The 19,527-nt window shown below is 42.8% G+C and overlaps 1 protein-coding gene across 2 annotated transcripts in view; it reads left to right on the top strand.

Moving 5' to 3' along the window:
• The window catches only part of SPINT1 (serine peptidase inhibitor, Kunitz type 1), a 60,679-nt gene that overhangs the window by 16,645 nt on the left and 24,507 nt on the right, over window positions 1-19,527 (top strand). Inside the window, exons 1-3 of one of the 2 annotated variants that reach the window (XM_073639120.1) lie at window positions 2,814-3,278; window positions 14,470-14,624; window positions 15,846-15,990. In XM_073639120.1, coding sequence (XP_073495221.1) covers window positions 2,882-3,278; window positions 14,470-14,624; window positions 15,846-15,990 — 697 coding nt within the window. In that variant the 5' untranslated portion in view covers window positions 2,814-2,881. Of the gene's footprint in view, window positions 1-2,813; window positions 3,279-14,469; window positions 14,625-15,845; window positions 15,991-19,527 lie in introns of those variants that run through there. The other variant, XM_073639122.1, reaches the window with a different exon arrangement.

Raw genomic sequence — 19,527 nt, 5'->3', positions numbered from 1 at the left:
GCACCCAAATTCTTTTTCCTGAAGCAAAATGGCGTGCGCACTGGCATCTCTCGGCAACCAAAAAATGCTACTGCATGGGCCGCGGCTGCCATATTGAGGATGTCAATTTTCACTTTTGAACAGAAATTACAGTCAGTGTATAAAACAGAAGGCAGGTGACTGAAAGCACAGTGACCTGTCACAAGTCACAAATAGGAATACATAATGAGAGCACATGCATATCAGGCATACATGAATGCGTAATGAGAACACCAGAATGCATGCATATCATTGTGGCAGAACTGAAAATAAAAAATTATAAAAGAACCACAGGATGGATTTCATCAACAAAGGTATCATTTTACTCAGTGTAATGGCGCCCACCTGACAGTGTATGTAGTTTACTAAGCACAATCCTGCTGACAGGTGAGCTTTAACCGTGGACATAAAGTTGAGTGTGTATGTGTTTGTGATATAGAGTATATAATTTGATTGTGCCACTTACTGTACGGTTGTTCTTTGCTACCTGTAGCTGTGTGTGTAGTTTAAGTACCACGGTTTCCTCATGGTCTGTGCTGTTGCATCCACGCACCTGTTAACGTGTGCGCACACTACTGTATATAATCACTGAATAGTCATATAACCAGTACATCCAATCTTATAATAACTCCGCTAATGTACTCTTAAAAAGATGATTTTTTTTTTTTTTATTGGGTATAATTTAAAAACTAGTATCTAATAATACCCCACATATAACAGGGACAATAGTGCAGCTAAATATAATAAACTATCTTTAGAAGATTAACAGCATTTAAGATTCACAAGATTAAATTATACAGAAACCCCTGAGCCCAAAGCAGAGGTGGACATGACTTTGAGAGGGTTGGACCTGTAACTTCTGCAGCTTTGTTTGTATCACTGTGTAGACTTTAAGCAAGAGTGATTCTGCTTTTAAGGCCACGGCCCCACTATCAGTATTTGGTCAGTATTTTTTCTCAGGAGTTGGAGCCAAAATAGATGATGAGCAATCAGATAAATGCAGAATTGGGTCACTTGTTTCTATTATAACCTTTTATCACCCACTCCTGAGAAAAAAAATTCTGACCAAATACTGATAGTGGGGCCGTGGCCTAAGAGGAAGGATCACAGTATGTCTGTGCCTGGTGTCTTACTGTGAGGACGGTGGAGTTTATATAGAGGATGTAATGGTCTTATCTCTCTCTCCCTCTTTCTGGGAATAATTGGAGGAAACATCACCTTCCCTATTACTGACACTGTCCTACAACGCTTTATTTAACAATTACTTGTATAATAATGACTTCTTTATTGCATTTGTTGAATTAGCAATTGTATATATTGTACCATGTCCAATTTTATTATGGCTATAAAGGGTTTATGTAAGCATTAACCTTCTAAGCCCAAGGGAAGGACAATCCTTCAGCCATGGTTCCCTAGAGGTTTCCTCCTAAGGGGGCTTTCCCCTCCCGAGCGCTGTAGGATGACTCTTTGAGTTGGAAGTTTGCCAAATGTATTCCCCTCAATGCTTTTGCAAGGGCACCTACTTAATAAGTTTACCAAAGTGAAATGAATATATAGGAGTCAGGTGTAAGTTGCAGACAAGTTAAGGTGGAATTATTTAAATGAATAAAGGATATAAAACCTCATGGTGGTGAACAGGCATGGCTTTGGTGGCCGACCTGAAGGATATGGTAATGGTAGCGTCAGTCATGGGTGAGCATGGTGGTTATGCACAGGAGTAAGACAGCTGGGGATGTCACAATACCTGTGAAACCCAATGTTCCAGCACTTGACCTGACTCCTACTGTGTTTTTTTTTTTTTTTTTTTTTTTTAAATCCCGTGATTTAAATAAAGCTGTGGCCATTGTGCCAACCAAAATGTTGTGTATTTATTCCAATGTCTAGGTTTACTGTAGTTATGGTTGTTTTTAAGATGGTGTCGAGGTCTGTCTCCTATCCAAAAGTCATGTATATTACTCCTGAAGGATCTTCTGGTGAAGGGGAAATGTGTAGAGTGGTTAATACTTTAATATTTTATGCTTAGTTGAGTTTCATACTGTGTTTTCTACTGGGTTGAATTGTGAACGGAGTTCTTCATATTGGAATCTTCTCTGGGGACAATCTGCCCAGTATGGGATCATTGATGCGGCACATTTTGGATTCAGAATGCCCGGTCTTGAGTACTCGTCGAGGAACCATATTCACATGTGGAGTTATTGATGCTACACTAAATATCCAACTTTGTAGAATCCTTTTTTCTTTATGGCCCTCAATATTATGGTGGTGGTCTGAGGTTTCTAGGGCCTATTAGGTGACACCAGGGCCAGCCTTCGTTGAGCGTGGGGCGCCATTTGTGACTTTGGTGTGCTTACCTCCTCTGTAAGGCAGGGTCATGTGAGGGATACATTATGGCATCCTAGGCTATTACGTACGTCTCCAATTTTGGTGGCCCTTTGTAAATTATGTTTAGTTACAGGTGTCTATGATCTGGTGGATTGTAACTGCTGTTAATCCTCTAAAGTAGTTTATTTTGCTGTACTATTGTCCCTGTTGTGTCTTTTTAGTTTTCATATTATACTAAATAAATAAATCTTTAAGAGTATATTAGTTTAGAGGAACACTACAGTATATACTAAAAGCAATCTATACTAAATACACAGCAGTATGGAAGACTGAAGTCTCTCTTCTTTTCTGTCACAACTACTCAGATGTTCCTTCTTTACATCACATGTGGGTTTCCTGTGGGTGGACATGTTGTTCCACATCTTGCAGGACTGTTTGTATAAAAACCAGTACCCCTGTTCTTCTCTTCTTCTCAGTAGTAGTTTGACCTCAGAAGTCATAGTCTCCAGTCTTCGTCACTCGGTGGTTGTTTGACCTCAGGATGCGCCTCCTGGTCACTATTGCCGCCATGGTGGCGTCTATCTGGCTGGTTTGCTCTGAGCTCCAAGGACAGAGCTGCTTGGACAATTTTACCAATATGCCCAATTTCGTGCTGGATCTGAACGACTCTGTGAGCAGCGGAGCCATGTTCCTCTCTTCACCTGCATTGAACCGGGTCAGGGACTGCCTGTCCGCTTGCTGCAGGTCACCTTCTTGCAATGTGGCGCTGGTGGACCGAGACCACCAACACGATGACCTCATCCACTCTTGTTTCCTCCTCAACTGCGTCTACAAGCAGGAGTTTGTGTGCAAGTTTTTCAGGAAGAAGGGATTCAGCAATTACGTCACGTTGGACGTCAGCAAGAAATACCTGCAGCATCGCTGGGAAGAGCAGGAAGGTGAGCGCTTAGATGGAACAATTACCTATATTCGCCCTTATATTCCAGAACAGGGTTGTATGGCAACCATAAGGAACTGGACATACTTGTCCCTCTAATTTTACACACGTGCGCGTAGTAGGTTTTATTTTACTTTTTTTTTTTTTTGTCTACAAGAAGGGCAAATGTTCCAACAAGGCTAGTTTCACACTGGACATTCAGCTTCACCAATAGACAAATCTTGGTGTTAAAGCAATTTTTTTGCAGGCAGTCTTGTGGAAGCAGTCAGATTATAGCTACATTGGCATGACTATTGAGCCCAGTGGTTGTCTGCAGCGGTCATGTTTTATATGTCTTGAAGTCAAGGCTGTGCAATCATATCCACGGAAACAGTGACAGATGGGGAGCGATGGGGCAAGTACGGTTCATGTTGTAGTCTGCCTATACCTATAAAACAAACAAACTGGAAAACCTTATTGGCTGCTTTTAGCAAGTAAAGGTGACTATGTATCGTTACATGAGGTAAAAAAAAACAACCCAGCTTGGATTGAATTATTTTCTCTTTTTAGGCCTCTCCTGCTCAAGTCAAGAGGTTTAGCCAACTTTTAAAGGTTTTTACCATGTAATCTGAGAGCAGCATGATGTAGGGGCAGAGACCCTGATTACAGCTATGTCACTTACTAGGCTGTGTTTTGCTGGTAAATAAAATCCAGTGTTTAATCAGCAGGAGATTATTAGGATGCTAAATAACCCCAAAGTTTTATCTTGCATGCTGACCAACGCAAGAAGCCTGACCAATAAGGCGGATGAGCTGCGGGCGCTTATATCGGAGGAGAGGTATGACATCGTAGGTATAACAGAGACTTGGCTAGACGATAGCTACGACTGGGCGGTAAATTTATTAGATTATAGTTTATTTAGAAGGGACCGGAAACAGGGGAAAGGCTGAGGAGTCTGCTTATATGTAAAGTCATGTCTAAAACCCAGACTAAGGGAAGATATAGGAGAGGGAGAAGAGGGGGTCGAGTCCATGTGGGTAGAGATAGAGGGGGCAAAAAATAATAATAAAATATTACTGGGGGTCTGCTATAAGCCACCAAATATAACAGAGGAGAATGAGAAACTGCTATTAGGACAAATAGACAAAGTAGCAAAACATAATGAAGTGATTGTAATGGGGGATTTCAACTACCCGGATATTGACTGGGAAACAGAAACCTGTAGATCTCAGAAAGGAAAAAGGTTCTTGACAAATATTAAGGATAATTATCTCTCCCAACTAGTGCAGGAACCAACGAGAGGGAAGGCCGTGTTGGACTTAATATTGACTAATAGGCCTGATAGAATAACTGAGGTACAGATAGGGGGGCACCTAGGTAATAGCGATCATAATATTATCGACTTCAAAATGCCCTTCAGTAGGGTTATCAATAAGGGAACAACAAAAACATTAAACTTTAGGAGGGCGAAGTTTGATCAGCTGAAAGAAAACCTTCAACTTATTGACTGGGACAAAGTTCTTAATCAATGGAATACGAATAGTAAATGGGAAACCTTCAAAAGAATTCTGAATACTCAGTGCGAGAGGTATATACCGTATGGGAATAAAAGGGCCAGAAATAAGAGGAAACCAATATGGTTGAACAAGAACGTAAAAGGGGCGTTAAATAGCAAAAAAGAGGCATTCAAGCGATTAAAACAGGAAAACAGTAAGGAGGCACTAATGTGTTACAAGGAAAAAACGAGAACCTGTAAAAAACAAATAAAAATAGCGAAGGAGGAAACAGAGAAACGTATTGCTAGGGAAAGTAGATCAAATCCCAAACTGTTCTTTACGTATATAAATAGTAAAAGGATTAAATCGGATAATATTGGACCGATAAAAAGTGAGGAAGGCAAAATCATAGAGAAAGATGAGGATAAAGCTAATCTATTAATTTTTTTTCGACAACTTTCACAAAGGAAATAGAACTAACAGGAGAAATGAGAAGTGACAAGCTTAATCCTCCACTAAGTATGACAAATCTAACCCAAGCTGGGGTACAGAAACGCCTCAGTAACATTAAAATAAACAAATCACCAGGACCTGATGGCATACACCCACGAGTACTAAGGGAACTAAGTAATGTGATAGACAGACCGTTATATCTTATATTTAAGGACTCTGTTGAGACTGGGTCTGTACCACTTGATTGGCGACAGGCGAATGTAGTGGCAATATTCAAAAAGGGAGCGAAAAGTGACACCGGAAACTATCGGCCGGTGAGTCTGACGTCCGTTGTGGGCAAAATTTTTGAAAGCTTCATTAACCCCTTAACAACATTTGCCGTACTAATACGCGTCTGTGCCCTAGGACTTAAGAGCCAGACCCGTATTAGTATGTCATGGCGATCGCGCGCGCACACAGGCTGTGCGGGCGCGATCGCCGCCGGGTGTCAGCTGATTGTCACAGCTGACACCCGGTACTATGTGCAGGGAGCGGTTCTGCACCGCTCCCAGCACATTAACCCCTGCGATGCTGCGATCGAAGTCGATCGAAGTCGATCGCGGCATTACGGGGGCAAGGGGAGGTGATCGCCGATACTCGCCTCCTCTTCCGGCTTCCAGCGCAACCGGGTCACCAGACAGCAGGAAGATTGTTTGAACATGTGCAGTGCATCTCCAAGCAATCTTCACACTGTGCACTTCTGACAGCCTTCATGGCATAGGGATGGTGCTTCATTCCTGTGCCATGCAGGCGATCAGAAAAAAAAAAGTGAAAGTCCCAGAGTGGGACAAAGTAATAAAGTGTATAAACTGTGTGAAAGTGGAAAAAAAAAAAAAAAAAAAAAAGTGCAAAAATATTATAAAAAAAATAAAAAAAATACACCAAAAATAAAAATGTACCCATCAATAAATATTATTATAAAAAAAAACAATAAAAGTACACATATTTGGTATCGCCGCGTCCGGAACAACCTGACCTATAAAACTGTCCCACTAGTTAACCCCTTCAGTGAACACGGTTAAAAAAAAAAAAAAAAACGAAGCAAAAAACAATGCTTTATCACCATACCGCCAAACAAAAAGTGGAATAACACACAAACAAAAAGACGCATATAAATAAAAATGATACCGCTGAAAACGTCATCTAGTCCCGCAAAAAACAAGCCACCATACAGCTCCATCAGCCGAAAAATAAAAAAGTTATAGCTCTCAGAATAAAGCGATGCTAAAAAATATTTTTTTCTATAAAATAGCTTTTATTGTGTATAAGCGCCAAAACATAGAAAAATGATACAAATGTGGTACCGCTGTAAACGTACTGACCCGAAGAATAAAGCTACCTCATCAATTTTACCACACGCGGAACAGAATTTAAAAAAAAAAAAAAAAAAAAAAAACAATTCCTGAATTGTTGGTTTTTGTTTATTCTGCCTCCCAAAAATCGGAATAGAAAGCGATCAAAAAATGTCACATGCCTGAAAATGGCACCAATAACAACGTCAACTCATCCCGCAAAAAACAAGCCATCACATGACTGTCTGCCAAAATCTGGAAAAATTACAGCTCTCAAAATATGGCGATGCAAAAACTAGATTTTATAAAAAATGCGTCTTTTAGTGTGTGACAGCTGTCAGTCATAAAAACCCCATATGATTCTGGCATTGCTGTAATCACACCGACCCGAAGAATAAGGTCGTCTAATCACTTATACCGCACAAGGAACGGCGTCAAAAATAAACTCTTGGGTTTGGGGCTAGGGTTGTGCTGGGGCTAGGGCTGGGGTTGGGATTTTTTTCAAAAGTAAGAAAAAAAGATGACGATATGGCGACTAGTGTTGAGAGCAAGTGCTCGCTACTTGAGTTTGCATCGGGTGCTCTGGTATGCATTGAGTATCGTGGGTATTTGAGTGACATGCTCGAGTCTCTGCCCCATATGCTTCGCGGCCAAAAAACTTTACGGGGATTGCCTGCCATGCACGAGCGATCCCCGCATGTTTTTTTTTGGGTGTGTAATAACCGTGAAACATGCGGAGCAGGGACTCGAGCATGTCACTCGAGCACACGCTGTACATGGTGCATACCTGAGTACCCGATGCAAACTCAAGTAGCGAGCACTTGCGCTCAAGAATAATGACAACTTATTCAATATGATGACCTAATGTAAACAAATTCTGTGCCGTACCTCTGAGTTCAAAATGTTCACTATACACCTTAATAAAATCCTTGAGGGGTATAGTTTCCAAAATGGGGACACTTGTGGGGGAGCTCCACTGTTTAGGCACATCACGGGCTCTCCAAACGCGACATGGTGTCCGCTAACAAATTGAATGGAAAATCGGCTCAAATTGTTAGCGGACGCCATGTTGCGTTTGGAGAGCCCCTGTGTGTCCAAACATTGGAGCTCCCCAACAAGTGACCCCATTTTGGAAACTAGACCCCCCAAGGCACCTATCTAGATGCATAGTGAGCACTTGGAACCCCCAGGTGCTTCACAAATTGATTCGTAAAAATGAAAAAGTGAAAAAAAACAACACTTTTTCATTTTTATGAATCAATTTGTGAAGCACCTGGGGGTTCCAAGTGCTCACTATGCATCTATAAAGGTGCCTTGGGGGGTCTAGTTTCCAAAATGGGGTCACTTGTGGGGGAGCTCCAATGTTTGGGCACACAGGGACTCTCTAAATGCAACATGGTATCCGCTAATTATTCAAGCAAATTTTACAATCAAAAAGTCAAATGGCGCTCCTTCCCTTCCGAGCCCTGCCGTGCGCCCAAACAGTGTTTTTTCCCCAAATATTGGGTATCTGCGTGCCCAGGGGAAATTGCACAACAAATTTTGGGGTCCATTTTTTCTTGTTACCCCTGTGAAAATAAAAAAAAAAAAATGGGTCTAAAGTAACATTTTTTTGAAAAAAGTTAAATGTTCATTTTTTTCTTCCACATTCCAAAAATTCCTGTGAAGCACCTGAAGGGTTAATAAAGTTCTTGAATGTGGTTTTGAGCACCTTGAGGGGTGCAGTTTTTAGAATGGTGTCACTTTTGGGTATTTTCTGTCATAAAGACCTCTCAAAGTGACTTCAAATGTGATGTGGTCCCTAAAAAAAAATGGTTTTGTAAATTTTGTTGGAAAAATGAGAAATCGCTGGTCAACTTTTAACCCTTATAGCTCCCTAACAAAAAAAAATTTTGGTTCCAAAATTGTGCTGATGTAAAGTAAACATGTGGGAAATGTTATTTATTAACTCTTTTGTGTGACATATCTCTCTGATTTCAGGGCTTAAAAATTCAAATTTTGAAAATTGCAAAATTTTCAAAATTTTCGCCAAATTTCCGTTTTTTTTCACAAATAAACGCAAGTGATATCGAAGAAATTTTTCCACAATCATGAAGTACAATATGTCACGAAAAAACAATCTCAGAATCAGGGGGATCCGGTGAAGCGTTCCAGAGTAATTACCTCATAAAGTGACAGTGGTCAGAATTGTAAAAATTGGCCTGGTCATTAACGTGCAAACCACCCGCGGGGCTTAAGGGGTTAAAGAGGCAATCATGGAGCATCTTGATGCTAATAATCTTTTAATCCCGAACCAACATGGATTCATGAGGAATCGCTCCTGCCAAACAAACCTGATTGACTTCTACGAGGAGGTTAGCTCTCGAGTAGATCAGGGGGAACCAGTGGATGTCGTGTATCTCGACTTCTCAAAAGCGTTCGATAGCGTGCCACATAATAGGTTGGTATACAAAATGAGAATGATGGGGCTGGGGGAAAATGTCTGCAAGTGGGTAGCTAACTGGCTAAAGGATAGAAGGCAGAGGGTGGTTATAAATGGAATATTCTCAGATTGGGTAAGCGTCACTAGTGGGGTACCACAGGGGTCTGTACTAGGCCCAATGTTATTTAATATCTTTATTAACGACATAGTCAACGGGATAAATAGTAAAATATCAATATTTGCAGATGACACAAAGTTATGTAAAACAATTAATACAAAAGAGGACAGTGCAGACCTACAGAGGGACTTGGATAAGCTGGGTAGGTGGAGCATTAAATGGCAAATGAGGTTTAACGAGGAGAAATGTAAGGTCATACATATGGGAAGGAAAAATGGAAGTCACCAGTACTCACTGAATGAGAAATCATTGGGGAATTCAGAGATGGAGAAGGACTTGGGCATCTTGATTGATAGCAAACTAAATTGGAGTGCCCAAAGTCAGGCCGCTGCTGTAAGGGCAAACAGGGTAATGGGATGTATCAGAAGAGGTATAGCTGCAAAGGATGAGAACATTGTTCTTCCACTGTACAAAGCACTGGTCAGACCACACTTGGAATACTGTGCTCAGTTATGGGCCCCAATATATAGAAAGGATATAAATGAGCTTGAAAAGGTACAAAGGAGGGCAACAAAATTAATAAAGGGAATGGAGGGACTGCAATACCCAGAGAGGTTGGCAAAACTAGGACTATTCAGCCTGGAAAAGAGAAGGTTGAGGGGGGACATAATAAATGTGTACAAATATGTTAGGGGACAGTATAGAGACCTTGCCCGGGATTTGTTCAAAAGGAGGGATATTACGGTAACAAGAGGGCACTCACTAAGACTGGAAGAGAAAAGGTTTCAGCACCAGCATAGGAAGGGGTTCTTTACGGTAAGAGCAGTGAGAATATGGAATTCACTGAGTGAGGAGACGGTAATGTCGGATTCACTACACCAGTTCAAGCGGGGACTGGATGCATTTCTAGATACCAGGCAGATTTCAGCGTATACTTAAAAATAAAATAAAATAGTAGGTTGATACAGGGATTTATTCTGACTGCTGGTTTCAGAGTCGGGAGGAAATTTTTCCTCAGGTGAAGATTGGCTAAATCATTTGGGGTTTTTGCCCTCCTCTGGATCAACTTTAGCAATTACAGAACTAACAGGTCGAACTTGATGGACGCAAGTCTTTATTCGGCTTTACAAACTATGTTACTATGTTATTACTACAGGGCTAAGTGTCTCGCACCTCCTAGTCCATCCATTACACCATTCCTGATTAGGAGGTTTTTGCCTATGCACAGTGTACACACCTGCCAATCAGTGACAGGGGCAGGGTTATACAGGTCTCGGCATTCTGAGCTCTGCTAGATCTGCAGCAGAGAGAACTGTGATTGTATCAAAATGACAGCAAGCATATCAACAAGTGATACATTACTGGAATCATGGTCTCAGACCCTATATCATTCTGCACCCAGATTACATAGCAAAAATATTCTGACAGATTTTCTTTAACCTAATATGGATTGCCACCTTAGACTTCTTTTGCCTACAATGGCATATGGAGAAAAGTCATCATGCTGGGAAAGCACGAGACCATGCTTGCTTATGATTTATATTGATTGGCTGAATATGGCCTTGTTCACTCTTTAAAATGATTGCTAATCTTTCCATCTGAGAATCGGACTGTTTAGCAAATTTCCCTGCAGTATCTCGGTGTGTGGTTATATCTAGTGTCTAGTCTACCAAAGTGAGTGAAGACTCACCGGGGGTCTGTATAATACGATGGGTTCACCAGCATCTGCAGCTCTTTATCTCTGCAGCAAGCAGCCCAGTGAGTGATAAATCGCTGGAAGCAGGGTCTCTGCCCCTACATCATGCCGCTTTCTGAAAGGATAGAGAAAGTGTGGTGAAAGATTCCCTTTTAAAGGCTCAATAACATTTTTCTTAAGTGTATATAACACAACATTTATATTCTGTCCATACAGGTTGGATAGACAGCGGATTTTAGTACCAGTAATGTGAATGCGATTTAGTTAAAAATCAGTTTGTTGTGTACATTCACCACTTTTTTTCCTGCCCAGGAGCTGTGGTATGATCAGACCATGCTTCAGCATGATCATACACAGCCATTACACAGTACACAGCAGGGGAACATTTATAAGATTATCTCAGCACAGGAACATTTTATTTAATCACATCCAATTGTGGAACTTATTATTATTCCAAGATCTATTGATTAAAATGTACTTTGTTAGTTGGACCGCCCTTGTTAATTAATTTTGCACATTTTTGAACTTCTGAGCGCCACCGCGAGAAATGTGCATCAGCCGAGGGCTTCATATACAGTATCTGTTGCAGTTTATGGCTTTGATGCAGTCCCTCAACCCCTGCGCACTTTTCATCGTCCGTTGACACTCCCTGAGGAAGTCAGACGATGAAACGCGCGTAGGGGTTGAGGGACTCTGCATCACGCCGGTGTTAACATTGGACTTTTTCAGCGGTATGTTACCACTATACATCATATGATTACCAGTATTGGCACTTGCCTGAGGAGTGTCACTCCCATGGCGCCATGGTTCAAAGCACACACAGGTGTGCATATTTGCAATACAGCAGGTGATTGGCTCGGCTCCCATTAAATACCTCCTCCCCTCTTTCTGTCTTTATCCTCGACAAAGCTCCGGCGAAACGCGCGTTGGATAGGGGCCACCTGGGTCAGTACACATCTTACGCCTATTTTTACTAATTGCTTGGTTCACTTTATTTATTATTTTCTTCTCATCTTTATGGTATTTATTTATTTAATTAACATCTATGGCACCTTGTGTATATTGAGTTGGTCTTATATAATGTATTTGGGCACATTGCACTTTATTATTATGTAATTATTATATGGAACGTACTCAAAGCTTACAATGTCCAGGCACATAAATCTTATCATGTACTAATATACTGATCTTCCCAGGTACCCCCTCATTTTAGTTGTGTATCCCCCCATTTGCACTTTATATATCATGAGTCTTTTTTAATTGATAATAATAAAACTATATATTTTATATTGGTATATTCTTCTAGTTCTTGTGTCATACATGTAGGTTTATTCAAAATTAGACACATTTACATTCTTGATTATTATAAATTTTGATACATTTACTTATTATTATTCCAAGATCTATTGATTAAAAGGTACTTTGTTAGTTGGACCGCCCTTGTTAATTAATTTTGCACATTTTTGAACTTCTGAGCGCCACCGCGAGAAATGTGCATCAGCCGAGGGCTTCATATACAGTATCTGTTGCAGTTTATGGCTTTGATGCAGTCCCTCAACCCCTACGCACTTTTCATCGTCCGTTGACACTCCCTGAGGAAGTCAGATGATGAAACGCGCGTAGGGGTTGAGGGACTCTGCATCACGCCGGTGTTAACATTGGACTTTTGCAGCGGTATGTTACCACTATACATCATATGATTACCAGTATTGACACTTGCCTGAGGATTAAACATACAGGGTAACATCTGTATTTCAGTACACTCAACAGTAGCAGGATATCCCATGCAAATATACACCTTGGATTAGATGCAACCTATAGTCCCTCACAGTTTGGAGGTGCTTTTTTATTATTTGTATGTGTATATGTATATTTAAATAAAAATTCTGTGTTTGTTCTTCAGTTGTAATTTGGTCTATATCCGATCTAAAATACATGATATCAACTTTATACATTGTTAAACATCATGCATATTATACTTCACATTTCCATATTAACAATACTTATAATATTCCCTATTACAGCCTAGTTACAACATACACTAAACCACAGTACATGGTTCACATTATACTACATATATGTAAAATGCATGACCTAATTCTACGTATTACACGATTGTTGTCTTCAGAGACAGGAACAGGCCAATAAAGTCCACATGCTTCCACATGTTCCTCAACCATCCCCTGATCCTATTTCCAGGCCAGGTATGTAGTTGGTCCATAGTCGCTGGATATCCAATACCACCACCCTATATAAAGTTCTGCTCCAGGGCTCGTCCAGAGAGGGGGAAGATGAAGCTTGGGTCTCCCATTCTAATGATTGGTGGAGGCCAATTAATCATTTTACCTTCTGTTCTAGTGAGTAGGTGAGAAATGTCATCTGTGGGGGAAAAAATCTTACCACCATGTTGTAGGAATAATGACGAGGTGTAGTTTTGTTGCATCAAACAGCTCCAGCAAAGTGGATGTGATTTCTAGAAATCTCCTGCCCATTGTGCTTCCCTTTTAACTCAGTGTAAACTGACCTGCGGTGCGAGTTTCAATTCTGCAACGTATCCGCTTCTCTTGCGGGTACGCTGCTTAATTTCCTATAGACTTGTATTAGATTCGGAAAATCCGCAGGTAAAAGACGCACGTGTGTTCTTTACTGCGTTTCAGCAGTGGAAAGGCATGGAATTCGCACATGACTCTATCCATAAAGGTTTGTCAAAGCCAAATGCCAGGAAGTATCAAAAACAAAGTGGCTTTATTTAACACGTTACACCAAAAAGAGACAAACGCCATGTCAATAAAACGCAACGAAAAAAGCAAGTAACCTAATTTACATAATGGGTGCAGAAATTCTGCAACCTTAAAAGCTCACCATGGGAACGTGGGTCCCCCAAAATGATGTAACTAGTAAATTCAAGGCTGCAGCACTGTTGGAGACCATGGACACTGGATATGGGGAGGGTAATTGTGTGTGTGTGTGTGTGTGTGTGTGTGTGTGTGTATTTTTTTTTTTCTTTTTTGGGGTTTTCCCAAGAACAAAGCTCATTTTAATCACTACATCATGGAATAATAATAAGTTCCACAATTGGATGTGTATTAAATAAAATGTTCCTGTGCTGAGATAATCTTATAAATGTGCCCCTGCTGTGTACTGTGTAATGGCTGTGTCTGACCGTGCAGGAACATGGTCTGATCATACCACAGCTCCTGGGCAGGAGGGGACAGTGTACTGACATTACAGCAGGGGATCAAAGCTGCTGCTTTCTGTGAGGTAAAACCTTTGTGCTCGTAAACAGGTTTTACCTCACAGAAGGCAGCACCTCGCAGCTGTGATCCCGGGCTGTCCTGTCTGTATACTCTTTCTTCCTCCCCTGCCCAGGAGATGTGGTATGATCAGACCATGTCCCTGCACGGTCAGACACAGCCATTACACAGTACACAGCAGGGGCACATTTATAAGATTATCTCAGCACAGGAACATTTTATTTAAACACATCCAATCGTGGAACTTATTATTATTCCAAGATGTAGTGATTAGAATGTATTTTATTTTGTTTTATTATTATTATAGCGAACAGAGCCTATATAAAAGTTTTTTCTGTTTTGTGAGGATATTTTCAGACTTGACAATCAAAATGTAAGTTAATTTCCTGTTAAGGTTGCACATTATACCTTCTAATGTATCTGTTTAACCATCTTTCCTGTAGGAGAGGATGATTCTCCGATAGCCCGAGTCAGCGGAGATGTGAAGATTCAGCCCAACCAGGAGGTGACCTTGAGCGGGAAGGAGAGCTGGGATAAAGAAGGCATTGTGACTTATGAATGGAGTCTGCTTTCTGGGGATCCTGAAGTTGTCCATCAGGTAAAAATCCCTGACACATAATGGAAAATAAAAGGAATAAATTCAAACAACGTAGACCCATGATTATCGCAAGCCGTGGTTTGGAGGTGGTGAAGCAGAGCAGTGTGAGGTATCTAGTCTTGTGTTCTCCACTTCACAGCAGAAGTGATAAGATGGAGACAGGAAAAAACAAAGGAAGAAGTGTAAACCGCTCTTCTGTGGTTGTCCGCTGTCTAGAGGATGTCTGTCTATACCGGACACAGATTTGGTGCCACAAGCAGAACCTCCGTTACACCACAGCTTGGTGCACTCTCCTTCCGGGAATCTCATGAAGAACAAGTTTGTCTCAATTCTTAGTGGTTCTGCTTCTATATTAAGGGAAATACAAGTACAGAAGTTACAGCTGATAAGAGATGATTTGTTTTTACCCGAAAACCTCTGTCCACTAGGCCTAAATATAGGCTGTCAATCCCTGTTGGCTATGGATAATTTTTCAGCAGTCTCATTGTCATCAGAGCCAGGATGACCTCACGCCCATACATAGGTCCACCATTCACAATAGCGGATGACCTCTGTGCAGGTGCCTGTCTCGACTCTCCCATAGATGCCAATGAACATCTCCAGTCTATTATTTCCCGTGTCCATGTGGCAGCTTTAACGGTACGAGTCTCTTCATATGCGGCACAGCAGCATTTTGGACTCGTGTGCTACTTAATCTGTGACCCCCTAACTACGATTCTGGCTACCTGGAAGACTGTAATTGCTCAGTGGCTTGAAGGGGATGTTTGTGCTTTCATCTCACTATATAGAAGTTAGATAAATGTATCCCCAAAAAGTGAACAAACTATTCAGTTTAGCTAAATGCATATATTTGGGTCTAAAAAATAATTTTTACAATTTTGGTTAGATTAAAAATGTTGCACTTTGACTTTTCCGGGCTCTGTGTTTCCGGCAGATTCATTAAATGTAGCCGGTGGTTATTAATCAGCTGAGAGGAGCTCAGAAAGGGTTACAAACACTCCCCTCAAACTGTCAGAACGAGCTCACTGATGATTTCTTAGTTAACTTGTTCTACAGCCAGCACTGAATAAGTCTCACTTTGCCTCTTGTCTTTTAATAATTTTATTATAGAGGTCGTCTTCTGTGATCTCATTTACATAGCGGCGTAGCTAAACGCTGGAAGGATCACTGTTATCTCATGTATATAATGGCATTTATTGATATAACTAACTCTCCCTGCAGCCAATGGAGGACGAACCGGAGTACCTTCAAGTGTCTAATCTTCAGAATGGAGAGTACGTCTTTCAGCTGGTGGTCACTGACACGACAAGTCATCAGAGCTCTGCCACCGTCACCATCACTGTGCTGACAAAGGAGCAGACGGAGGGTAAGTGTGGAAGACATCGGTGAGCAGGGTCGGACTGGGGTGTCTGGGGCCCACAGGGGCGAATTGACCCGAGGGACCCACCCTACAGCTATATGCAATTACCGGTTAGCCATTATCCTTGTTATAGTGGAGCGTCGACTGTAAAACACAGACGGCTCCTCCACATCTACTGTGTGCCACTATAACTGGGATGTACTGTACAATTCAGGTAGTTTATATTACAGGGGTTCTTTGATGAAAACAAGTTATCACCGATCCACAGGTTAGACAGGTGATATCTGATTGATCGGTGGAATCCGAGCATTGGAAACCGCACTGACTGGAAGAACGGGGAACTTTTATCCCTGACGGGACACTATTATCCCCATTGTAATATAGAGCAGCAGGTGGTATACCTGACGGCAGCTACATTCCCCCATTCTTTTTGGGCTTCAAGAAGAAGTCAAGTGCAGCCCCTTAGATAATGAATGGATCAGTGGTCGAGTCGCACATGCCGCTCTGTGCTAATGGGGAGGAAAGCTCCACATTCTGCAGATCGGTGCAGGTCCCAGCAGTTGTCCCCCACCAATAAATAACATCATTTATCCTTTGGCCACATTCACACGTTCAGTATTTTACCTCCGTATTTGTAAGCCACAAGCAGAAGTGAAACAATCAGAGGTAAAGTATAATAGAAACACGTCACCACTTCTGTATTTATCACCCACTCCTGGTTTTGGTTTACAAATACTGAAGTAAAATATTGACCAAATACTCAGTGTGAATGTCGCCTTAGACTAAGTGATTACTTGTTTTTACTGTAGAATTCCTGTAAGTGCATATTTGCCACTGTGTAATAGTCACAGGACAGGGAGGGGTTAAATGTCCAAGTAATTAATCTCTATTGGAAATCCAGTTCTGTTCCGGCAGCGTACCATAATTTTAGGCTTTTTTTTTTTTTAGCCACAAGTATGGACGACCACAGATCTGTTCACACTAGTGATGAGCGAGCGAGCATGCTCGCTACTGCTCGGTGCTCGCCTGAGCATCTCCCTACTCGAGATGCCCGGCGCTCGTCGAGTATTTCCAGGGATGCTCGACGGGAGCTCGGGTCCCCTCCCTGCATGTTTGGCGCTCTTTACAGAGCCAATGAACATGCAGGGATTGCCTGCCACTCACTGTAATGCCGTAGCCATGTTGGTTGTGGCATTAGTGATTGGCTGGCCGCACAGCGTCATCGGGTCTTTATCAGACCTGGCGCCGCTGTACTCATCAGTCACTCCGGATCAGACAGTGTAGGGAGAGGTGCTGGTGCGTCAGGGAGAGATTTGCGTATTAGGTAGTGTAGGGAGAAAAACCGTACATTACACATATCCATCTTAACAAACAGTCCTTCTGAGGACTAATCCATCTGCAGAGATATCAGGCAGGCAGTGTATATAGGCAGGCAGGCAGGGTATACAACACAAGAGGCTCCATTCCAATTCAGCCTTCTGCTACTGTTAGATATTTCTATACAAAGGCCCAGGTCTCAGGGGCCAGGAATACTTTTCTTTGGATCTTAATCCTTATTATTTGCTTAAAAAGCAATCCAGTGAACACTGTTTTTCTGCGCCATTTGCTTGTTGGCACTGCAGAATACAGCCAGGTCCTTTCCATATTAGAGCGCAAGAAATCCAGCTATTTAAAACTGTTTTCTCCATCACACGGATCACATAGAAGTTCGCTCCAAACTCAGTCATTTGTAGTGAGCATGGAGGATACTGTCCTCTATTTAAAATGGGTAAGGCGCGTGGCAAGGGACGGGGAACTGGACGTGATGGTAATGGTGCATGCAGAGGCCGAGGACAAGGCCGTGGGCAAGCCGAAATTGTGCCACAACAAACACCCACATCTTCTCGCTTGACCTTCCTGTCACAATTTCTAGGGGACTGCAGCACACCGCTATTGAACCCAGAGCAGTGTCAAAAGGTTGTTGGTTGGATAGCGGATAATGCTTCCAGTCAATTAGCCACCACCACCACCACCCTGTCTTCCACACGGTCAAGTCTCAGTAGCTGTGAGTCTGGACCGCATATTCCTCACCCTGATCCCCCTTCCTCCCACCATGTCGAGTACCCAGAGACAACTGATCCCACACTTGGACATTCTGAAAAGCTGTTCACTTTTCCATTTATAGATTCGGGCCTCTCGCCCGGTCCACTTGAAGCGGGGCAAGAGGAGAACGCGTGTAGCGATGCCCAAATATTTAAGCATCCACTGTCACACGAAGGCGACGGTGGGAAAGTGTCACAAGAGGTGGACGATGATGAGACACAATTGCCAGAAAGTCAGGAGGAGGACCAGAGTGCGGAAGTGGAAGACGAGGTGGTGGATGATATAGTAACTGACCCAACCTGGCAGGAGGACATGCAGAGCGAGGACAGAAGCACACAGGGGGGGTGGGGGGTGGGAGGCAGAGCACCCCAACAGGCAGGAAGCAGTGTGGTGGCTGCAGACAGAATGCAGGCAACCGTTCCCCGTAACACCAACACGAAGGAAGTTGCCAGTACAACTGTTAAAACTTCCCGAGTCTGGTAGTTTTTTAAAGACTCTGCCGATAACCCCAAAAAAGGCCATTTGCACCACCTTCCAGGACAGCATCAGCAGGGGTGGCAAAATGACCAGCCTGACCACCACCAGCATGATCAGGCACATGGCAGCAAAGCACCCGACTTTGTGGGCCGAACCCCAGGGTCCAGGAACAGTGTCTGCAGGTGGCACCATTGCTTCTTTCGCTGTTGCATGCAAGCCAATCCCCTGTCCATGGTGCATGCGAAGATGCCTCCTGCCCTGCACCTGTCGTTGCACACTCTCAAGTAGCAGCATCAGGAAGCACGTCCATGTCCTTGTCCCAATGCAGCGTTCAGTTGTCCATACCCCAGTCCTTGGAACGCAAGCGCAAATATGCAGCCAATACCCCATAGGCCACACTACTAAATTCTCACATTTCACGACTGCTTGCGCTCGAAATGTTGCCTTTTAGGCTCGTGCAGACGGAAGCATTCCGCAACCTGATGGCGGCGGCCATCCATCGGTACTTGGTCCCCAGCCGCCACCATTTCTCCCTGTGTGCCGTCCCCGCATTACACAAGCCGTGCCCTCAACAACGCAGTTACCGGGAAAGTCCACCTAACCACGGACACATGGATAAGTGCTAGGGGGCAGGGACGGTTCATCTCGCTGATGGCACACTGGGTTAACATAGTGGAATCCGGGACCCAGTCGGACCTTGGGACGGAACACGTCCTCCCGACGCCAAGGATTGCAGGCCCTAGGTCAATCAGGGTTGTCCCCACTGTCTACAGCTCCTGCACCTCATCCTCCTCAGCTGCCTCCTCGTCTTCAGCCTCCATCTCCGAAATGACATCAGTCACAAGCTGGAAGCACTGCCTCTGCCAAGCGGCAACAGGCTGCGCTGAAGCTAATATGCTTAGGTGACAAACCGCACAATGCTGAAGAGTTGTGGACAGCTCTGAAAGAGCAGGCAGATCTGTGGCTCACACCGCTGAACCTACA

This window comes from Phyllobates terribilis, unplaced genomic scaffold (assembly GCF_046119375.1).
Source record: "Phyllobates terribilis strain yellow unplaced genomic scaffold, ASM4611937v1 Scaffold_7__3_contigs__length_470593459, whole genome shotgun sequence".
Classification (NCBI taxonomy): Eukaryota; Metazoa; Chordata; class Amphibia; order Anura; family Dendrobatidae; genus Phyllobates; species Phyllobates terribilis.
This window is presented reverse-complemented; position numbering and strand designations above follow the sequence as displayed.